The sequence below is a fragment of the Rhinoraja longicauda genome, chromosome 16, assembly GCF_053455715.1.
Source record: "Rhinoraja longicauda isolate Sanriku21f chromosome 16, sRhiLon1.1, whole genome shotgun sequence".
NCBI lineage: Eukaryota > Metazoa > Chordata > Chondrichthyes > Rajiformes > Arhynchobatidae > Rhinoraja > Rhinoraja longicauda.
Genome location: NC_135968.1, coordinates 14,864,559 through 14,883,878, shown reverse-complemented (window position 1 = coordinate 14,883,878; position 19,320 = coordinate 14,864,559). Strand labels below are relative to the sequence as shown.

At 41.7% G+C, this 19,320-nt stretch overlaps 1 protein-coding gene across 2 annotated transcripts in view; it reads right to left on the bottom strand.

Moving 5' to 3' along the window:
* Nucleotides 1-19,320, bottom strand: part of mypn (myopalladin) — a 123,271-nt gene that overhangs the window by 8,587 nt on the left and 95,364 nt on the right. For both annotated transcript variants that reach the window (XM_078412775.1, XM_078412776.1), the window contains 5 exons: nt 14,387-14,608; nt 12,603-12,752; nt 9,998-10,080; nt 8,338-8,461; nt 5,830-6,037 (listed from right to left, as the gene is read on the bottom strand). In XM_078412775.1, the coding sequence (XP_078268901.1) occupies nt 5,830-6,037; nt 8,338-8,461; nt 9,998-10,080; nt 12,603-12,752; nt 14,387-14,608 (787 nt within the window). The remainder of the gene's footprint in view (nt 1-5,829; nt 6,038-8,337; nt 8,462-9,997; nt 10,081-12,602; nt 12,753-14,386; nt 14,609-19,320) is intronic.

Below are 19,320 nucleotides of genomic sequence, written 5' to 3'. Positions count from 1 at the left end.
AGGTCAGTTTATTGTCACGTGTACCAATTAAGGTACAGTGAAACTCGAATTACCATACAGCCATACTAAAAAAAACCAACAAGTCACACAACTACATAAAAGTTAACATAAACATCCACCACAGCGGATTCCCCACATTCTGCACTGTGATGGTAGGCAATAAAGTTTAATCTTCTTCCCTCTTTAGGGGGTAACCATAGTTGCAAAGTCTCTATTAGAGTCCAATAATTTGCTACCATACCTCCCTCCCTCTTGGAAATGAACAAAAGGAGCATGGTGAGAAATCAAACATATGCCTCACACTATCATGAACAGTGATGGAGGGGCATACATGCGGTGGTATTTAAGGTATTTCTAAGAAATTGGCCTGCAGGAAGAATCAGAATTTAGGTAAAGCTCAGTCTTGCAGCTATATCCACCAACTGAGATAATGAGTTGGTAATATTTTAGAGATTGGGAAAGAAGAGGGATCTACCCTTGGTTCAGCACTGGACAAATGTGCACATCAGCCAGACTGAAAAGAAAGAATATCACTCGCTAAGTGCCAGCCTGTTGGGAAAGGTCTCATCTTAGTTTTGCTGCAAAGGCACCCAGATGAGATTTTGTGCAGGAATTAGGTTAATGTTACAGACTGAATGTTTCCAGTATTTCTGTTTTTATTACAGATGAATGCTGATTGGAATACACAACTAATACGTGGTGCACTTGAAGCTGAGCAGTCTTTGATCAACAATCGCTCGATAAGAACCTCATAGCAGCACTAGGAAGAGCAAAGCCTTGCAAAATGCAAGCACAAATGGAATGATTAGTTCATTCTTGTACGGTTATGCCAAATTTTATTTTAAAAATATGTTTTTTTTAATGGTTTTTATTTTTGTGCTGCCAGTGAACGAGTGAACAGGTGATATGGTGGTCATTGATAGATCGCAGGTAAGAAGCGCAGGACTGCTGTTGAAAAATGAAGTGCAGTTAGGCTCCATTTCAACTCAATTCCCCTTCCCGTCCTTGCATTTCTGCACTTCAGTTCCTCATGAAGGAGGCCTACTCCCTCATGAAGTAATCCCCAAGATGGCGGGACTGACATATGATGAAAGAATGGGTCAACTGGGCTTGTATTTGCTTGCATTTAGAAGGATGAGAGGGGATCTTATAGAAACATTTTAAATTCTTAGAGGATTGGACAGGGTAGATGCAGGAAAATTGTTCCTGATATTGGGGGAGTCCAGAACCAGGAGTCACAGTTTCATAATAAGGAGTAGGCCATTTGGGACTGAGGTGAGGGAAAACTTTTTCAACCAGAGAGTTGTGAATCTGTGGAATTCTCTGCCACAAAAGGCAGTGGAGGCCAATTCACGGGATGTTTTCAAGAGATAGTTAGATTTTGCTCTTAGAGCTAAAGGAATCAAGAGATACAGGGTAAAAAGCAGGAACAGGGTACTGATTTTAGATGATCAGCCATGATCATTTTGAATGACCGTGCTGGCTCGAAGGGCCGAATGGCCTGCTCCTGCACCTACTTTTTATGTTTCAATCCCTGTAAATCTTTCCTATCCACGTACCTGTCCAAATGTTTTTTAAATGTTGTGATAGTACCTGCCTCAACTACTTCCTCTGGCAGCTCATTCCATATACCTACCACCCTTTGTGTAGAAATATTGTCCCTCAAGTTCCAATTAAATCTTTTCCCCCTCCCCTTAACTCAACAATAATACTGATCCAATTTCAGCTTCTCACTCTCAAACTGAGTAGGCCATTTAATGCCTGCTTCAAGGTGCTATAAGATAATTCCTGACCTTTGATCCATGCACTAGTTTTCTTACAGATCCTTTGATTCCCTCAATATCTAAAAATAAATATCAATCACTACCTTAAAAATACGCAGTGTGAGCATCTACAGCCTTCTAGAATAGAGAAATGCAAGATTAATTACCCTCCAGATAAAGAGTCTTCTTCTCACCTCAGATGGCCAGTCTCTGATTTTGAGACAGTGGCTCATGGTTCACGATTCCCTCGTCAGGGGCAGGCAGTAGCATTTACCCCATGAAGCCTCAATGTCACTTCTTATTCTTCTAAACACGGGTCCAGTCTGCGTGATCACAGTCTGCATAACCTCTCCTCAAAGGAGAAGCTTGCAATCTCAGGAATTGTTCTGGTAAGCCTTCATTAAACTCACTTTATCACAGGCATGAAAGCATCCTTGGATATGGAAGCCAGATCTGTGCTCAACATTCCAGGTGCAGTCCCATGGGGTCCCTAAACATCTGTGTTAAGACATCTGTACACTTGTATTTAAATTCACTTGCAATGAAGATCAACATACCACTACCCTTCTGATTCTCTGCTGTATCGAGATACTAATTTTAAGTGTTTCTTGTTTGAGGACGTTCAGGTCACTCTGAATAACAAATTTAATTCTATCACCATTTGAAAAAGAACCACTTCTTTATTTTCTTCCACCAAAATAAGTGACCTAACATTCTTTCCACATTATTTTCCATCTACCACGTCCTTCCCCATTTACTTTGTAACTTCTGGAAACGTCTTTTCATCCTCCATTCAACACACAATGGCACCCAAATTTATTTGATTAATGAAGTTGGGTAACGTAACATTGGGACTTCTCGTCCAAATCATTTATGACAATTGTGAACAGCGGGGAGGGGGGAGGTTAGTATTTACTTGTGTGGCATCACAATAGACAATAGGTGCAGGAGTAGACCATTCGGCCCTTCGAGCCAGTACCGGCATTCATTGTGGTCATGGCTGATCATTCACAATCAGTACCCTGTTCCTGCCCTCTCCCCTTACCCCTTGACTCCGCTATCATTAAGAGCTCTATCTAACTCTCTTGAAAGCATCCAGAGAATCGGCCTCCACTGCCTTCTGAGGCAGAGAATTCCACAGATTCACAACTCTCTGGGTGAAAACGTTTTTCCTCATCTCCATTCTAAATGGCCTACCCCTTATTCTTAAACTGTGGCCCCTGGTTCGGGACTCCCCCAACATCTGGAACATGTTTCCTGCCTCTAGCGTGTCCAATCCCTTAATAATCCTATATGTTTCAATAAGATCCCCTCTCATCCTTCTAAATTCCAGAGTATTCAAGCCCAGTCGCTCCAGTCTTTCAACATACGACAGTCCCGCCATTCACCTCGTGAACCTACGCTGCACTCCCTCAATAGTAAGAATGTGCTTCCTCAAATTTGCAGACCAAAACTGCACACAATACTCCAGGTGTGGTCTACCTAGGGCCTTGTACAACTGCAGAAGGACATCTTTGCTCCTATATTCAATTCCTCTTGTTATGACGGCCAACATTCCATTACTGCCTGCTGTACCTGCATGCTTACTTTCTTTGACTGATGACACCCAGATCTCGTCGTACTTCCCCTTTTCCTAACTTGACACCATTCAGATAATCATCTGCCTTCCTGTTCTTACCGCCAAACTGGATAACCTCATATTTATCCACATTAAACTGCATCTGCCATGCATCTGCCCACTCACACAACCTGTCCAAGTCACCCTGCATCCTCATAGCATCCTCCTCACACTTCACACTGCCACACAGATTTGTGTCATCTGCAAATTTGCTAATGTTACTTTTAATCCCTTCATCTAAGTCATTAATGTATATTGTAAATAGGTGCGGTCCCAGCACCGAGCCTTGCGATACCCCACTAGTCACTGCCTGCCATTCTGAAAGGGACCCATTTATCCCTACTGTTTCCTGTCTGCCAACCAATTTTCTACCCATGTCAGTACCCTACCCCCAATACCATGTGCTCTAATTTTTCCCTCAAATATCCTATGTGGGACCTTATAGAAGGCTTTCTGAAAGTCCAGGTACACTACCTCCACTGGTTCTCCCTTGTCAATTTTCCTACTTACATCCTCAAAATATTCCAGAAGATTAGTTAAGCATGATTTCCCCTTCGTAAATCTGTGCTGACTCAAAATTATCCTGTTACTGCTATCCAATGTTCCGCAATTTCTTCTTTTATAATTGACTCCAGCATCTTACCCACCACCGATGTCAGGCTAATTGGTCTATAATTTCCTGTCTTCTCTCTCCCTCCTTTCTTAAATAATGGGATAACATTAGCTACCCTCCAATCCACAGGAGCTGATCCTGAATCTATAGAACATTGGAAAATGATCTCCAATGCATCCACAATTTCTAGAGCCACTTCCTTAAGTACCTTGGGATGCACCCATTGAAAAGCTGAATATACATGTTCATTGGTTTCAGTTCCATGACTTCTCTTTCATTAATTTACCCAATCCTATTACTGTATTCTAGGTACCCTTTACTATTTGTGCTCACTGAGCCAGCCTCCCACTAGTAAGACGAGAAAGACTAAAATATATTTTCTTTGTAAAATAGAAGTGCAGTGGTGCCTTGGAAATGGTTAGATTTTGTGTTTATTGCAGCATCAGTCTAGACAGAGTGAGATGCATTGAAGTTAAGACCCTGACTGCCATTAAGAGTGCTTTCCTTGCCATATTTTGAAGTCTGCAGCCCATTGAGGCAAAGATCTCTAATTCATTGATGGCCACTGAAATTCAGGTAAGGTAAGTCCAGGTAAGTCCAGCTTCCCTGGAGGTATCACAAAAAGCTGGAGTAACTCAGCGGGTCAGGCAGCTTCTCAGGAGAGAAGGAATGGGTGACGCTTCGGGTCGAGACCCTTCTTCTGAAGCGTCACCCATTCCTTCTCTCCTGAGATGCTGCCTGACCCGCTGAGTTACTCCAGCTTTTTGTGATACCTTCGATTTGTACCAGCATCTGCAGTCATTTTCCTACAGGTTCCCTGGAGATCCTTAATGAATATAGTCTCCTTCTGAGAATACTTTCCCTCTCAATTTTTATTAACCTGTTATCTTATTGTTCAGTCTCTCTTTATTTTCCCAGCCAATTTAAAGAAAAAAAGCCAAGTAGGTTACCCATGCCTATATAAGCACAAATTGGCAAAGAATGCTAATTCTTCACCAACTGTTGTACCATTCCATGTAGGCTACTGAACCAATGTAAAAGAAAGTTCTGAAATGTCTCTAAGTGCATCAGGGAGTAAAATAAATAATTCAGCTATGAACCCTGTGATTGGTTTATGATCCTGTCAAGTGTCTTTTATGCTTTTATGTCTTTTTTGTTTAATTTGGTTTAGATACAGTGTAGAAACAGGCAGTTCGGCCCACTGTGTCTGCACCGACCAGCAATCCCAGCACATTAACACTATCCGAAACACACTCGGGACAATTTACACTTATACCAAGCCATTTAACCTACATACCTGTACATCTTTGGAGTGTGGGAGGAAATCAAAGATCTAGGAGAAAACCCAAGCGGTCACGGGGAAAAGGTACAAACTCTGTACAGACAGCAGCCGTTGTCGGGATCAAACCCGGGTCTCTGGCGCTGCAAGCACTGTAAGGCAGCAACTGTACCGCTGCGCCACATTGTTCGGCCATGGAAATAGAAAGTAGGCATAGACTGAAACTTAGCATTTGAATAAGGCCAGGACTAATTTCAATTTGTCATTGTGCACCAATTGACATCAGTAATTAGCCTGGTCTGTTGTCACCAATCTGTAGGTGCATAGACACGGCGAAAGGTACACTTTTTGTTAAAATCTTTGTCCTAATTTTGAATATTAGGAATCCACTTAGCAACTAAAAAAAAAGCGGATCTTTCAGCACTTAGTATCTCCTGCACAACCAGTAATTGCTAATGGTTCTTTACATGACAAGTTCAGTCAGTTTTCCAAATTTGCAGATTTTATTTAACTATCATAACTAAGCTCTATCATTTACGCAGTCATTATGCCTTACCTACAATAGAGAGCTCCAAACTGAATGAATTTTGTCCTGCTTTGTTTGTTGCAATGCACGTGTAAGTCCCTGCATCGCTTGCTGTTAGATGATCAATCAATAGGGAGTGAATTCCATTTTCGCGCACCAGCATCTTGTGGGTAAAATTGGGCACAACAGGTATTCCATCTAGCAGCCACATTAGGTCAGGATTCGGCAGACCACTCACCTAAAAAATGAATCTGTTTTAATATTACTGCAAACATCTTAATAGCAGAACTGTTCTGTCTACAGGAATCTGTCACTCAGTCTCTGACTGACTAATTTAACTTTTCAATTTTATCTCCAACAATAAACATTTGCTCTACTTACCTAAGAGTTTTATTAATCAGTATTGCTTCATCTGGAGATTTGTGTAATCACATTAAAAAAAATCCTTGTTTCCAACCCTCATTAAATCCTTATTTTACAACCTCATTTAAAATTCCAAAATGTGGTATTTGACTTGATTGAGCTAAAATTCATTAGTCAATTATATACCAGTTCTCTGAAGAAGGGTCTCGAGCCGAAACATCATATCATATCATATCATATATATACAGCCGGAAACAGGCCTTTTTCGGCCCTCCAAGTCCGTGCCGCCCATTGATCCCCGTACATTAACACTATCCTACACCCACTAGGGACAATTTTTACATTTACCCAGCCAATTAACCTACATACCTGTACGTCTTTGGAGTGTGGGAGGAAACCGAAGATCTCGGAGAAAACCCACGCAGGTCACGGGGAGAACGTACAAACTCCTTACAGTGCAGCACCCATAGTCAGGATCGAACCCGAGTCTCCGGCGCTGCATTCGCTGTAAAGCAGCAACTCTACCGCTGCGCTACCGTGCCGCCATCTATTCCTTCTCACCAGAGATGCTGCCTGTCCCGCCGAGTTACTCCAGCATTTTGTGTCTATCTTCAGTGTAAACAGCATCTGCGATTCCTTCGTACACACTTCAGATTTATTAATGGCTTCTAATAATCTGCTGTGGTTCTTCTCAGTATTGACCAACCCTTCAATATAGTGTAGCTGTTGTTTTAACTTTTGAAGTCTAAATTGTTCATTTAAAACACTTTCCACTTTCCACCATCATGAACAACTTCCCTTTGTCCCTCCTTTGCTGCTTTCTTTCTCAAAACCAGTTAGCTTTTCATTTTACAACCTAACCTCTAACTTCAGGTTTAGTTTAGTTTAACTTAGAGATAAGGCACGGAAACAGGCCTTTCCGCACTGACTAGCGATCACCCGTACAAGAGTTCTATCTTACACACTAGGGACAATTTACAGAAGCCAATTAACCTACAAAGCTGCATGCCTTTGGAATGCGGGAGGAAACCGGAGCACCCATAGAAAACCAAATAATAAACATTTGGTCACAGGGAAATCATGCAAACTCCATACAGACAGCCGTAGCCATGGAATTCTTGGGATGAGTTGGTTGTTCAATCATAAGAAGCTAAAACGTTAGAAATGTGTTTGAATTAAAGAAAGTGGGATGACTTTATTGAAACAAGTAAGATCCCAGCAAAGTATGAATGGGTAGATGTTGAATTACTAGTGGAAGCAACTCGAATGAGGAGACATAGTCATAAGGTAGCATGAGATAATTCGCTAACCCAGAGAGTTGTGAAGGCTAGATCACTTAGCAAATAAAGAGAGATTAAAGAAAAGGAGAGTGGTAAACTTAGTGAGAAACAGAAGAATTGAGATGGAGGTTACAGATGAAAAATTTGTTAGTACAGGGGCTGAGAGAGGACATCAGTAAAGATATATCAGTGAGAATTGTTTCATGGTATTCAAGTGTTGTGAGAAAACAAGGGTTGTAAATGAAAGGTGAAAAAGATGAGGTGCTCAGAAGGGAAGACATAGAGAAATGGGGAGATAAATGAAGGTGATGGTAAGAGGAAGCAGCCGCAGTGCAGGAACCAGACTTTAACCAGCAGGGGAAGATTTAGTGGGAATGTATTATTGCCCCTCAGCTTGGTTTTCACAAAGTACATCATGTTGATTGCATCAACAATAATAATGAACGACAAAGAGCATGCTCACGTGAACAAACCTTTTGAAAGAAACATTGAAAGGGACATTGATCACTATTGAGCCGTTATTGGGGGAGGTAAGTTGGACAAGAAAATGACCTTCCATTGAGCACAGGTCAAGTCAAGTCAAGTCAATTTTATTTGTATAGCACATTTAAAAACAACCCACGTTGACCAAAGTGCTGTACATCTGATTAGGTACTAAGGAAAAAAAATGAAACATACAGTAGCACGCAAACAGTTCACAGCACGCAAACAGTTCACAGTGACCAGGATGATTAATATGTGACCAAAACGAGGGAGGTGTAAAGAGGCAGTGAACAGTGACTTAATGGGGCCTTGGATACAATTTTATATCAAAAATAATATTCAATATCAAAATACATTATAATCAAGAATATTTCTATTTTTTAATATTTATCACTATTATCTGAGCAAGTACCTTGCAGTCTAATCGGCAAACTTGTCCTTCATGAGCCACCATGTTACCAGGTGCCTGAAGAAAATGGGGGCAGAAAAATCGCTCCTGTACGGGTTCTTCGCCTTCTGTCACACGAGACCTTGTCCTATTTTTGAATACATTACAAACTGCATTACCGTGGAAAATTCCATTGTTAATCTGATTTAACAGCAAAATACAAGCAGTGAAATTTTCTATCAAAATTCAACAGAGATCATTAGGCTATTTCTATACAACAAAAAAACCCATAATCATAAAAACATTTTTCAATTGCCAAATCATTGAGAAATCCATTGTAATTTGAATTATCATGAGCGTAACCAATATTTATTCCAATTTATTAGATATCCTATCATTTATTTGGTTTCTTCCTTGAATTATGTAGCCACCTTATAATTCTAATCATCTATTCATTTTCCTTGAATGCACCATGTTCACTCTTTGTTTTTCTTTTAGACTGTAGCTATTATGCAGTAGAGGGAGTATTTGAAAATGAAGGACATGATTATGAGGAACAGGCAGGAAAACTGTGAGGCCAAGGTCAGACGAGATACGATTCCGCTGAAGAGCGCAGCAAGCTCAAGAGACCAGATGATGTATTGCTGCTCTTATTTCATCTGATCTCCCACTTGATACTGGAAAAGATTTAACTGCAAAAGACATCAAGATGTACGTGACTCATAGATCAATTGGAAGACTAGTTCAAGGCAAGGGCAGTGGGCGTGAAGGGGTAGAAGTGGAGAGAGTGGTGGAGATAGATAGGCTTTGGTACTGGGTTCCAGAACAAGAGGCCACAGTTTAAGAATAAGGGGTAGGCCATTTAGAACTGAGATGAGGAAAAACTTTTTCAGTCAGAAAGTTGTGAATCTGTGGAATTCTCTGCCCCAGAAGGCAGTGGAGGCCAATTCTCTGAATGCATTCAAGAGAGAGCTGGATAGAGCTCTTAAGGATAGCGGAGTCAGGGGGTATGGGGAGAAGGCAGGAACGGGGTGCTGATTGAGAATGATCAGCCATGATCACATTGAATGGCGGTGCTGGCTCAAAGGGCCGAATGGCCTCCTCCTATTGTCTATTGTCTATTGTTGTAGCCAGTAGTTATTTTGAAAACAATTGCAATGTCTCCTCAGACACTGTCTCACACTTAAGGCCCTATTAAAAAAAAAATGTTCTGGTCCTTCATTCAGCTATGGCTAAGTTCTCAATTTCTGTGCCTATACATATCATATTTCTACAAATAGATGGGCAAGGCATGATATTATAGGTAATTTTGTTATGATTATCATGTCACTTGCATGACTGTATAGTATGTTATAAGCCAGTCTTGAAGTGAATCTAAACCCAACAGTAATCTTAACGACCCCTGGAGCAAAAGTTGTTACAATTATAGGACAGATTGTATGGTTCAGCCATGCATTCTCTTGAATGAGGAACAGCAAACCTTGATGAAATTCCGGTATTTCAGGCAATTAAAGAGTTGATGAAAGCTGATAAAGGGAAAGAAGCTCCCATTTGTGTCACCCTGATGCTGATAGACCACTGGCAAATTATTGACACCCAAAATCTCTCTCTTACTTCATATGTGAGCAGACCCCAAATGAATGAAAATGGCAGGCTACTAATACGAATTTCAGATCAAACCTACCTTTGCCTCTGAATAGATGGTACGATACGACTACGGAATGGAGTACTCTGTACCATGAGGCGCCCTGATGAGCTGATTCTTCCCTATGCGACAGAGAATACAGAACATTCTTATAATAAGCTCTAATCAGAGATGATATCATAAAAATGGATTAGAACAAATTCCTGGCCCACCAATTAACCTGTTCTCTCCCTGACCATCATGTCTTAGATCCCTGCGATCCTCAGGCAGAAGTGATTCCATAGGCATGGGCATGTGCACAAGATGGGAAATGGACGCATTCCTAAAGATGGGGAGGTCTTCATTGCACAGAGGCCAAGAGGAAGACCAAAAATTTGCTCCAAGGATACGATTAAAAGAGATATGACAATTTTTAACATTGGCACTGACAACTGGGAAGCAGCTGCTGATGACTAGGGATGGTGGAGATAGGACCTCCAGGCAGGTTTGGAGCACCGACAGCATATTACTAGGCACCAACCCCACAAAATGATCAATGGCAACAGCAACACACTCCCCAATCCAACGGCCAGGGCCAAGTTCACCCGTGGACACTGCAGGAGTGTCTGCATGTCAAGGATAGGCCTAGTCAGCCACAGCAGGAAATGCAACCATAGATGATACATTCCCCTCACTTAACAGGACAACATCAATGCCACACTATCAACTCTCGTAGATGAACGGATGCCAACTAACCAGCCCAGCATTCAGTATTCTGTGCAGAATGATGCACCAGATACAAGGACAGCTACTTCCCCGCTGTTATCAAACTCTTGAATGGACCTCTCACATGAGGTCCGAAAAAAGGTCTTGACCCAAAACTTCACCCATTCCTTCTCTCCAGAGATGCTGCCTGTCCCGCTGAGTTACTCCAGCATTTTCTGTGTATCTTCGGTGTAAACCAGCATCTGCAGTTCCTTCCCACACATCCTTCTCATATGCAACGGCCAAATTCCTAATCTTCCAATCTACCTCATCGCGGTCCTTGCACTCTTTTTTAAATGCTCTTTCTCTGCAGCTGTCGCACTATATTCTGCACTGTTTATTTTCTCTTTGGCACTACCTGAGATTCTCATGCATCATTTGATTTTTACTGGATAACACGGTAAATAAAGTTTTTTCAATGTATCTCAGTACATGTAACAATAATAAGCCAAAATTAAGCCACCATTAATCCACAGGCAAAGACATTCCAATCAGTTGTAGTATGTACATTCAAGCTGACTTAATTAGAGCTTTGCCCTCTGTAGCACATGAGCAGATGGGTATTCTCCAGGACAAGGATCAGATTGCCATTCAGCCAAAGCAAAGGGGTGAATACCAAATAAAACTTGAACTCATTCTGGAAGTATACTGCTGTAGTGTAGGATATGCTATCCACCTTAGGCTTGGGCTGAGGGCAAAAAATGATTAGGTTATAACAGATTAGATTGATCTTAACTGAATGATCTGATTTCACTGATACTGTGGAACCTGACAATGGTTTTCTCACTCATTTCTCCTCCCACTGTATTGTATTCTAGGTCATCCAGCTTGGACATCTGTAGACCCTCCAAGCATTGCAAAGGATCAGTGCTTTCACAGCTCTAATTCTCTAATTCGATCCCAGGAATGACTGGGTTAACATATGATGAGCGTTTGAAGGCACTGGGCCTGTACTCGATGGAGTTTAGAAGGATGAGGGGGGACCTCATTGAAACTTACCGAATAGTGAAAGGCCTGGGTAGAGTGGATGTGGAGAGGATGTTTCCACTTGTGGGAGAATCTTGGACCAGAGGTCATAGCCTCAGAATAAAAGGATGCACCTTAGGAAAGGAGGAGGAATTTCTTTAGTCATTGCCACAGACAGCTGTGGAGGCCAAGAATGGATATTATTAAGGCAGGGATTTAAAGATTCTTGATTAGTAAGGGTGTCAGGGGTTATGTGGAGATGGCAGGAGAATGGGGTTGAGAGGGAAAAATAGATCAGCCATGATTGAATGGTGGAGTAGACTTGATGGGCCGAATGAATAATTCTGCTCCTAGAACTGATGAACTCTCATTAGAGACGATTTTTCCCATTTTGCTCCTTGCGCTTCAAGAGCCCTAGTAACCTTTTCATAGTCTGTTATCTCAGAAACAATACACATCAACATGCAAAAAACAAAACAAAACTGCTTCAGAACAGCCGAGACATTTCCATAAAACTTCAAAAGGATATTTGAGAACATTTCCAAGGTCAGACAGAGTTTAATTGACCTGTCAATTAATGTGGAAAATTCTCAAAATAAATTGATTGTCGTTTTTACTGGGAAATGCGGCACTCAAACTGGTTATCCCACTGAAAGATCAAACTGGAAAAAAAGTGATGGAAATATCACAATGCCTCAAAATACACTGAAACCACAGTCATATTGGCGTCTTTTGCTCTCCTTCTGCACTTTATGATTTGCTCAAGATTTCAGCATTTGTTTCTCGTGTCAACATAATAAATTATGTTGTATGGCTTAATAATACCTTCGAGGCATATCATTCAAAACTGGCATTCAATGATATCAATACCAATGAAAATAAAAGACAAGCCGACATATACCGAATACATTTTGCTAAAGATGTTGGTACTCACCTGTGGATTTGCTGCCATAACTGTGTAGTTCCCATCGTCATCATTAGTGGCTGATTCAATGTGCAACATGCAAGTGCCATCACCTTCTCGCTTCATCTTAAAATGTCCATTCTTTTTGGAAATCTGTTTACCATCTTTAAACCAATATACCTAGGGATGTAAAGTATAGGAGCAGGTTATTGCAACTATCTGTACTTCAGAAACTGTGCACTGATAGTTCTGTTACAATATGTGTTTCCATAATATGAAATGGATATAATGAGAGTGATGAATGAAGGAACATGATTTACTTCACATGGGCTGAATTGATTACAATACGATTTTGATAGGGAACTGGAGAACCACTGTTACAGTTATGAGAAATGTTACTTTTGGAAATTGGCAAACAGAATTCATGAGACACTATCTCCCGGGCACAAAACCATGCTGACGATCCAAATGCATACAGTATATCCCTCAGAATACACTCCAGTAAGGTGCCTACCACAGATGTTAGTATCACTGGTCTCTCGTTCCCAGGCTTTTCCTTGCATTCCTTCTTAAATAAAGGCACACTATTAGCTGCCCTCAGTCTTCTGGCACCTATCTCATGATGCTTCATATATCTCAGCCAGGCATCTGCAGTTTCACACAGTGCCTCAGACACATCTGATCAGGGAAATGTGTCTAGCTTCATATGCTTTAGGACGTTCAGCACCTCCTCAACTATAATATGGACTGTCCTAAAGAACTTTTGTCAAATGTCCCAAGTCTTCAAAAACAGAGGAGAATTACTCATTGAGGACCTTGCCCATCTTCGGTGAATCGTTTTGGTTTCTGAGGGACCCTATTCTCCCTCCTTCCCTTAATGTACATAAAATCACTTTGGATTTCCCTTAATATTATGTCACAGCAATCGATTGCCCCACTTTTGCCCTTCTGATTTCCTTAAGTATGCTCCTCAGTTCCGAAAAATCCTCCAGGGATACACGTCCCCAGCTGTCTATACCTATCTCACACCTCTTTTTCTTTCCTGACCATCGCCTTAATTTCTCTCGTCATCCAGCTTCCTTATGCCTACCTACCTTGCCTTGTACTCTTGTCATCACACTTTTAAAAGCATCCTACTTTCTAGACATTCCTTTGCCCATAAACAACCTATTCCAATCTCTTGAGCAAGTTCCTGTGTAATACCATCAAAGTTGGCCTTGCTCTAAAGCAAAATATTAACTCATTGTCCCACTATATCTTTTTCCATAACTATCCTAAAGTTAATAGAACAGTGGTTGTTTATCAGTAGAGTCATAGACCATGGAAACAGGCCTCTCGGCTCAACTTGCACACACCGACCAACATGCCTCCCCATCCAAACTAGTCCCACCTGCCCATGCTTGGCCCATAACCCTCTAAATCTATTCTATCCATGTATCTGTCCAAATGTCTCTCACATATTACAATAGTACCTAAAGGTAGAAGTTATAATTTCTATTGAACATTATAATACGCTATTAAACAGTAACAAATACAGCTTTTAGTGTTTTTAAAACAGCTTTATTTTTGAAAATCCAGCAGGAAAATAACTTTGTTATTGCGAGTCTCAAACTCCCTAGCCCCTAATCCCTTTACTCCCATTGACAAAATTGCCTTATATAACATGATTTTCTATAATGCGGGTTTTCTCAAAAACACAACTATTACGTTATAGCTGAACTACCTGCATTTCTGTATAAATAATAATGGCTGTAATAAGCATTGAATTTGATGGGGAAGAATAACTTTTAATATTGCAACAGTGTAAAGCTTACTTTTGGTACAGGTATGCCCACAAGTTTGCAGCTGAAGGTTATTGGTGATCCCTCAACCACTCGGAAATGTTTGAGTTTTTTGTCAAAAATGGGTGCAATACACTTCCCTGTAGGGATGTCCTCATGTTGGATTTCATCATCGGATTCCTCCACAGGAGTTCTCTCCAGGCGGAATTCAATTTCATTCATAAGTCTTTGTTCAAAACTGGACACCTTGTATTCCTGAAAACAGAGGGTCCACTTACTCATTAATACACTGAAGCATTACATATAAATCACAGCATGAATCTGAATTTTGAGATGAACTGGAGTAAAATCCAAAATATTGGAAGAAAAATATTTGTGGCTAACTCAAGGTTAACCTCAAGGTATGCTAAACGCTCAGGAGGCTTACCTTTCAACAAACTGGGCACCATGTTAAAGATACATCATAGAATCTAGAGCAACAGAGAACCTAATGCAGCTGGTGCAGTAAAAATAGTTATTGCGGAATATTGCTTTAACAGATCAGGCGACTTTATTAGGGTAACCTCTTCCATTGGCAGAGTGAAGCCACATGCAAATTGGAGGAGCAGAACCCTATATTTTGCTTGGGTAACTTATAACGCTGAATTATAACCACTTAATTCTCTAATTTTAAGTAAGTACTACTTACATTCCCATCCCCTCCCCTCCCGGTTGCCCCCTTCCACCACCCTAGTTGTTTAACCAGTTCCACAGTTCACCACATTGTATCCCTCTTGAGATCACACCTTCCCTAGCCAACAATTGGCCTACCTGGGCACCTGCCTGCCGAAGGCCATTTGTTGCCAGCCCTGATTTGTCCTGGTCTTTTCTCACCTCCCGCCCCAGATATGTATGAGCAGATTTTTAATTCCCTAAAATGGGCAGTTATGAGTCTGGTTAGAAGTAAAAATGCAAAATAGCGAGCACACAAAAGCAATTCACCTCAAATTGGCCCACTGGACCGGTGTGCAGAGGGGAAATAGTTTGGTAGGGGTTCAGATCTGTTTTCAGGAGGCACTCACTCATTGATATATTTCATGTTTCAAATTTCCTTTTCTGGTTTGGGAATGTAACATTTACAAGGAAGCTGGGGCAGGTACAAACTTGACTCTGAACACAATAAACCAATTAACAATCCACACTCCGGATGCTCCGGTCTCCTCCCACATTTCAAAGACGTGCAGGTTTATAGGTTTGTTGACTTCTGTAAATTATCCCTAGGATGTAGGGTAGAACTAATGTATGGGTGATTGCTGGTCGGCGAAGACTCGGTGGGCTGAAGGGCCTATTTCCACACTGTACCTCTAAACTAAACAAAGCTAAAAGCATCTTAGATATTATACAAAATTAGTCAAACTAGGTTATAGAGTTTGAGTAGAATCAAAGATAGACACAAAAAGCTGGAGTAACTCAGCGGGTCAGATAGCATCTCTGGAGAAAAGGAATAGGTGACGTTTCAGATCAAGACCTTTCTTCAGACTCAAGTTAGAAGTTAGCTATTGTGAAGTAACATGCTGAGAATGTACTCTAAAACATGCACTGAAATTGTAGGGAGCCTCCATCCATTCCAATTTTTAGTCTTGATGAAACATAACTGGAATATTGCACTTTTTCAGAATCATAAATGTGGCATCTGATACTTGTTTCTTTGGCGCTCTGGTTCCACCATTCCCGCTGACCTACTGGGGACAGGTTCCAAGGCTCCCCTTCCAATCATTGGAGCCTTTCAACCTACCTAATTCTCAATAAAATTAATCATAAAATGTAACATCTAAAAATAAGTGAAATTGACAGAGGTATCAATTGAAATGCATCCAGTACTGCGGAAAATCTGCCTCTCTGTCATCATCCAAGTTTTGAGTGCACTAGGATATCAGCGTTTTACTTGAGGCGGGTAGAGGGAGTGGTGTGGGAATGGGAATCAATGCACTGTGCTTGGTAGGAAGAGGGTTTGGAAGGGAAGAAGATGTCCAGGTTTGGTAATTTTCCTTCTTTCTCTGCCCCCCCTCCACCCAAATGTCTCCCTCCCCCCCCCCCCCCCAAATGGCTCTGCCAAAGGACCTCTCTCTCTCCCTCTCTCTTTATCCCAGGGTGGAAATCTCCAACACTAGAGGGCATAGCTATAAGATGAGAGGGGGAAAGTTTAAAATGCGGGGCATGTTTTTTTTAGTGTGGTGAGGGGGCCTGGAACAAATTGCCAAAGTTGGTGGTGGAGGCAGTTACAATAGTGGTGTTTAAGAGGCTTTTAGATAGGCATATGGAAGTGCAAGAAATAGCGGGATAACGATTATGTACAGGCAGATGAGATCAGTTTGACTTAGCATCATGTTTGGCACAAACATCGTGGGCCGAAGGGCATGATCCTATGCTGTACTGTTCTAGGTTCAAAATGAAACAGCAAAGAGAGCATGCAACATCTGAATAACGCGCACTGAATCGTGTTCACCCAAATAACTCTGACTGAAACAAGAGCAGAAAGCACTCCGAGGGTTTAAAACCATTTTTCATGGCCATGAAATATCTAATATGCACCACATCCTGTAATTTAAAATAAACCAAGGAATAATGAAATCAGCTCTGAAATGAAGACAAATTATTAAAGTATGAATTTCAATCTAATCTGTTGTAGACTAGCACTGTTGATTCAATCATATATTCAAAGCCCTCAACCATAGAAAAAGCTTACTTAGTGCTTGATTCTAAATGTAATATTGTGAAATAAGAAAATCCCCCGCGATGACTACCTTATTCGACACGCCAGCAGTCTCTAGGCATATTTGCTCCAATTCCCACTGACTATTTGGGAGAGCCTGTAGTACACTCCCAACAAGGTGATCGTCCACTTTTTATTGCTTAGCTCCAACCATTGGATAAGCCATAAGTAATGTCATCTCGGATTACAGCCATGACATTCTTCTTACTTAATAAAGCAACAGTCCCTCCTCTTTTACCCGTACCTCTATCTCCCCTGTAGTCTGGAACATTAAGCTGACAGTCCTGTCCCTCTCTTCCGCCAGGTTTCCGTAATGACTACAATATTCCAGTCATCAGTACCTATAGATGCCCTGAGATCATCCTCCTTACCCATCAGACCTCTTGCATTAAAATAAATGTAACAACTCAATTACAAACCACTCATGAAGCACTAGCAAAACCTGCCTGCTCGGATATTGCTTCCCTTCCAGTTCAGATGCAACCCATCCCTCTTGTACAGGTCACCTCTGCCCCAGAAGAGATCCCAATGGTCCAAACATCTGAAACACTGCACCTTGCACCAATTCCTTAGCTATGTAGTCATTTGTCCTATCTTCCTGTCCGTATCCTCACTAGCACGTGGCACTGGGAGTATTCCGAAGATCACTACCCGGGAGGTCCTGCTTTTTAATCTTTTGCATAACTCCTTACAATCATTTTGTAGGACTTCATCCCTTTTCCTACCTATGTCATTTGTGCCAACATGCACAACGACTTCTGGCTGCTCATCCTCCCCCTTGAGAATATCATGCAGCCGCTCCGAGACATCCTGGACCCTGGCATCAGGAAGGCAACGCACCATCCTGAAGTCTTGACTAGTACCGCTGAATATTCTGTCTGTGCCCCTAACTAAGGAGTCACCTATCACTATGACTTCGCCCGACATTACCCTTCCTTGATGTGCCTCAGAGCCAGGCTCCGTGCCACAACTCTGCTGGTACTGCTCAACCCTGCGACAGCAGCCAAAGGAATGTACCTGTTTTAAGCGGGATGAGAAGGGGGGGGGGGGGAGTATGGCCATAGGTCTCACCTGTACCCCCTATTTCTCTTCATTGTGGTCTCCAACCTTCTCTCTTCCTGGACCTTGGGTGAGACCACCTCACTATACCTCTTCTCTGTGAAGCTCTCATTCTTGTGGATGGTCCTGAGGTCATCCAGCTGCCGCTCCAGTTCCCTAACACAGTATTTAAGGAGCTGCATCTGGACACAAACCTCACAGGTGTAGCCATCAGGGACACCAGCAGTTTTCCTGACTTCTCACATCCTGCAGGAGGAGCATTGCACCAACTTACCTGCCATCACCACTGCACTGAACCAAGAAAACAAATCACAAGACTCACACACGAGCAGACTCTACCTTATCCTCCTATCCACCTTTGTATGAGCCTCCTTGCCGAAGACTCCTGGGCCAAGGACATACATTTGCCCGCCACACAGCCTCTCTGCCAACATGGCCGCTCCCAACAGGTTGTTCCACTATACCTTGCCTTCTTCTTATTAGCTGCTCAATTAGTCAATTTGGATGCTCCAATCAATCCACTGGTTAGTTCCTTGACTATATTAACGATAAGCAAGATGTTTTTGCGGCACCACTTAGCCAGATGTTCTAACTTTCTCCTATAAGCTGACTCATCTCCCCCATGATTTAGTCAACAATGGTGTTACATGGTGTAATCAGCAAATCTGTGGTTGTCATTTGGCCTGTGCTTTGCCATACAGTCATGGCTAAGAGATTGGAGCAGGGTGCAAAGCATGCAGCCCTCAGGTGCACCCGCATTGATGGCCAGTGAGGAGGAGATGGTACTAATCCACACTGGTTGAAGTCTGTCAGTGAAGAAGTCAAGCGTTTGGTGCAAAGGAGGTACTGAGGCCCAAGTCTTGGAGTTTGTTGATGAGTTTGAAAGGGACGATTGTGTACAATGCCGCCAATTCCAAACATGCACAAGAATATCAGATGCTCTTTAGGATTGTTAGCATGTTAATCTCCAGCTACTTTATATAAAGAAATCAGGTGGGTGTGCTTTGTGAGTACAATACATTAATGGTGCTTCATTTCACATAGTGTTGATTAGATCTGAATGCAGTGAATAGATGGAAACATCCACAAAGTCGATAGTTCGCTGTTAACTTGGTAAATGTTAATTGTAGATGTTGAGTATTTTTAATGGACATGA